At 37.2% G+C, this 4,256-nt stretch overlaps 1 protein-coding gene across 1 annotated transcript in view; it reads right to left on the reverse strand.

Annotated features, from left to right (window-relative positions):
• The window catches only part of BNC2 (basonuclin 2), a gene marked incomplete at its 5' end in the record, with an annotated part of 91,224 nt that extends 90,033 nt beyond the window's left edge, over nucleotides 1-1,191 (reverse strand). The window contains 1 exon segment of the mRNA XM_010152979.1: nucleotides 1,089-1,191. Within this exon segment, the coding sequence (XP_010151281.1) occupies nucleotides 1,089-1,191 (103 nt within the window).
• Between the last annotated feature and the right edge of the window lie 3,065 nt (nucleotides 1,192-4,256).

Genomic DNA, 4,256 nt, shown 5'->3' on the forward strand with positions numbered 1-4,256 from the left:
GTGAGTGTTTTAAAAACTTCTCTGGCAATCTGTGCTGTTGAATTTGTTGAGCATTCACGCTTGATATATGTCAGTATGCTCAGGCACAAATACAACCGACATGAAATAAATAAACAGAGACCAAGTGCATCTCAGAAGGGAAGTACTAAGCTTCCACCACAGGTCCTATAAAAATAAAGTAAAATTTATAGAATATAATCCACTGAATGCCTGGCAGAAGTGGGAAGTGAAGGCTGGGCTTGTTTAGGTGACAGTAGTGTAGACCAGGAGAATAAATTTCCAACATTAATTTCTTCTGCAAACACACAAATCTTTCTCTTTTTTACCTTTTTTTTTTTTTTGGTCATCTTTTTTTTTCATTAAACTGTTTTAGGTGTCCTCCTTATTTGTCTTCTAATTGTGTATACAGCTCTCCTTTTTTCATTCATGCATAGCTTAATGGAGACTGTCAATAAAAAAAAAACCCACCAAACACAGAAAATAGTAGATGATAAATAAAATGGAAGGTCTGTAAGTGTGTTATTTTTATATAGGATTTGGGCATTATAATCCCTCCTTTCTGCTTTTTAGCTACTGTAACATGGGAAGAGAGGTTCAACTCACAGATCATATATGCACACTCTGGTTGAGTCGTATAGGATACACTCATTTCATTCTGACATCCAAGCTCTGAAAGTTTGATGTCAGTATGTTTGAATTTGCATTAGGCTCAGTGACTTACTGGCTGATGCTTCTTTGCAATTCAAACTCTGCTGTGCAACCATACTATAAACTCTTTGCCTTTCTGCTAAGCACTGCTAGAACTACATTATTTCCTGGAAGCTAGAATATTCTGAGCTGTATGCAAGCTGCTGAACTCCACTGATACTTGAAACTATTGCCAGAATAACAAACCCTCACTTTTCCATCCTAGAACTTGCTGTAGAAAACGTATGTGGATGCATACGCACGCACAAACCCAGGTTGCACGTAAATGCATGTACAGACAAATAGATATCACTACTACTTATATCACCCCAGCTGTCAGTAAAGACACTGTGAAAGATGGACAGGGTACAGAAGACAAACCAGGAACAGGCATTTCTTACCATGTGCCACCCAGCCATGTTTACACTGATCACAGGTTCTCAGGTTAATCTTCCCTGGCTGAAAACATTCACATGTGCAATTTACCAGTGTACAGCGGATGGCCTGGAAAAAGAAACAGAAAACACATATTAATGTCTGTCTTCCTACTTGTACAAATCTGTTGTGAGACCTGGAAGGATATTAACTGTACAGCAAAACTCAGCCTTCTAACATTTAAAGTGTTGGTCATTCTTTTAAATAGAGATCAATTTTCTTTCAAAACCATATATCAGTATCCCTGAACAATGACAACAAAAATGCTTATTCAATAATAACATAGTCTGTTGTACCATGGAGATGAATACATTCTTAAAGTCTTTAAAATAATTTCTCTATTTCCTTTAGGAAAGAAAAAAAAAAGTAGGATGGGGATTCTGTAGGTGTTCTACATATTTCCTGATTTTGCATCAACTGCCTGAAGGGCAATGTTACTAGTGATGTCTTAACAGAGCTGCATATCAGCTTGATTAAAACCAGCAGTAAAATGAGGAAACAAAAACATACAAAAAAGAAAACTACATATCTCGTTCTCTTTCCCCCATGGTATCCAAAGATTACTTTCAAGTGTCCATTTTGAGGTTCACATAAGATAGAACTCTGGTACAGAAAGGAGTCATGGATTTGATGTGTTCCTAAAATAGGATAAAATTATCAAGGTACAAGAATAGGACTGATTCATAAAACATCCTGTAACTTTCCTTTGCACTTTCTCCACTCTCTAGGCATAGCCCCCTTCCTCTTAGCACTCCCTATTTGGCAAACATACATTTCTCTGTTTTGCAAAAGACGAAACTTTTTCAAATCAGCAATGCTAAAACTTAAGTCATATGCAGAGATCTAAAATTTGCTTAAATAAAACACCTTTTTAATATAGCATCTCCCTCTTTAAAATTATTTCAAAAATTACACAGGTTTACTTTGACAGGGGCTAGCTACATCCAGAGAAAAGTGAATATAAATTGAATGAGACTCTTTATAATGTGTAACAGACACATGTTTTTAAATAGTGTAGAAGATGACCTGTGCGCTTCAAACTGCTACTAATAAATTTATGGCGTGCATTTAGATGTAATTTGCATGGAGATTTCTGAGACAGAGAGGCTTATTCTGATCATTCACAGATTAACAATCTACTGTAACTACCAGAGCTGCCAGGAAAAGATATCGGTATAGATTTAGATGCAATCAATGATTACTTGGGGGCTAAGGTGGGGGAAGGGTGCTTGGTACCTATGGCAATGAGATACTGAAGCATTATGAAGGCTTTTGCCTTTTCCAAACTCTTAGCATGCACACATACACTATTTCCATACCAAAAAAAGATTTACTTTAACTATACTGACTTAAAGAAAATTACATTCAACTTCAGCTTGGCCAGGCTAAACTCCTTGCTTGCTGACAATGAAAAAGGTTCAGTTATTTTTAATGTTTTATCTCTTTACTTATTTATCTGCACCACACAGCAATATAAAGACATTTATAGTTCATGGATCCACTTAAAATCTGTATTTCTCTGATAAATTTCTGGTGCAAGAATACACCAGAAATTTCTCTTGCCTATCCTATCTACTCTTTTACCATCTTTTACTCTAAAAAAGATTGTAGGGGAAAAAAATCTTGCTCTATTATGCCTGACATTTCAGGGATTCAGTCCCAATGTCACCTGTCCAATTACTCATTAGCTAGGTTATAAAACACTGCTATATGTATGTGTGATTAAAAGAATTAGTAATATGAAATATAAGGGTACCAAAGAAGTGCTGACCGTGCAAGAATAATATATGTGTTTGTGGGTTATGAGAAAAAAATTCTCCTGAAAGGTCCTGTTTCATGTTCAATAGTTTATTGACTCAGTAATATATCAGGTCTCCACTGGTCAGTAATGGTGTTCTTTCTCTAATATGTTCATTAATTAATGAACTCAGTAATTAATTGTACTGCAAGAAGAAGAACTTACAAAATGGTATTCTTTTTTACCATAAAAGGTTTTCCACATTCACCACCTTTTTTAAATCCTTGCATCAATTTGACACACATTTGTTGTATTTGGTGTTATTTTGCCTTGTTCATGTGTCACAGTATGGATAATAGGAGTAATAGAGTGTATGTACACATACTAGATGAAACTGTGTCATTTAGTAGACTTACTTTATTAAGGCTCATCAGCATTTCCATTACAACCATACCCTTTTTTGGCCTAGAGGTTAACAGGTTGCCTCTAAAAATTGGGTTCAGCTTGAAACTGAAATAGAACGTTTCAGCCTAAGAATGAGCTTTATTACACACATTCAAAAATGACCCATTTGTCCATTATAAATTATAATATGGGGAGAAAAAAAGTTTTGAGATTTTCTTTTCCTCTTCCCTGAGTCAAATAGAGTGTCGATGGTGTAATGTTTTGAAGGCAATTAACTAATTAGCAAGATTTCTGGTTTTTATACATACTCCCCAAAAAATTCACACAAACATCTCAGAAATGTGAAAATGTCAGCTTGTTCCTCAATAACTACATCAGAAAAGTCTTCAAAAAGAGCTATGCATTTTTATAAAGTAATATGGATTGGCATGAGAAACTCCAAAGGTAAGTAGAATGACCTAAACTTTCAGCCTGGCCTTATTCGGCCATCTTTCCTGCAAAGGGTGGGTTGATGCCAGGCTGTAACCTGGATTCAGTAGTTCCCCATCCCATTACTGAGAATCCCATGCATACTTCCTAGTGTTGAGGATAACCCTGCAAGCTGCACAATGCTCACTGGGCACCGGAAAAATTCATATTCTAGTTCACATTCTGACATGGTTTTGGGCAAATTACTTTCTTAGCTTCTGTTGGGTTTATGTGGTAGGTTCCTCTGTTGGGTTTATGTGGCGGGGTCCTCTGTTGGGTTTTTGTGGCAGGCATTTGGCAGTGGGGTGCATGCATGCGTGCGTGTGTACAGGGGTGGCTCCTCTGAGAAGCTGCTGGAAGCTTTCCCGGCTCCAAGTCAGACCTGCCTCTGGCCATGGCCAGGCCAGTCATCACCTCTATGAATGACATATTTAAGAGGAGGAAAACAAAGGGACCCTGCAGCAGAGAGAGGGGTGGGATGAGAAAGAGACACCCAGGCTGACACCCAGGTCAGTGCAGAAAG

Source organism: Eurypyga helias, unplaced genomic scaffold (assembly GCF_000690775.1).
Source record: "Eurypyga helias isolate BGI_N326 unplaced genomic scaffold, ASM69077v1 scaffold3906, whole genome shotgun sequence".
Taxonomy (NCBI): domain Eukaryota; kingdom Metazoa; phylum Chordata; class Aves; order Eurypygiformes; family Eurypygidae; genus Eurypyga; species Eurypyga helias.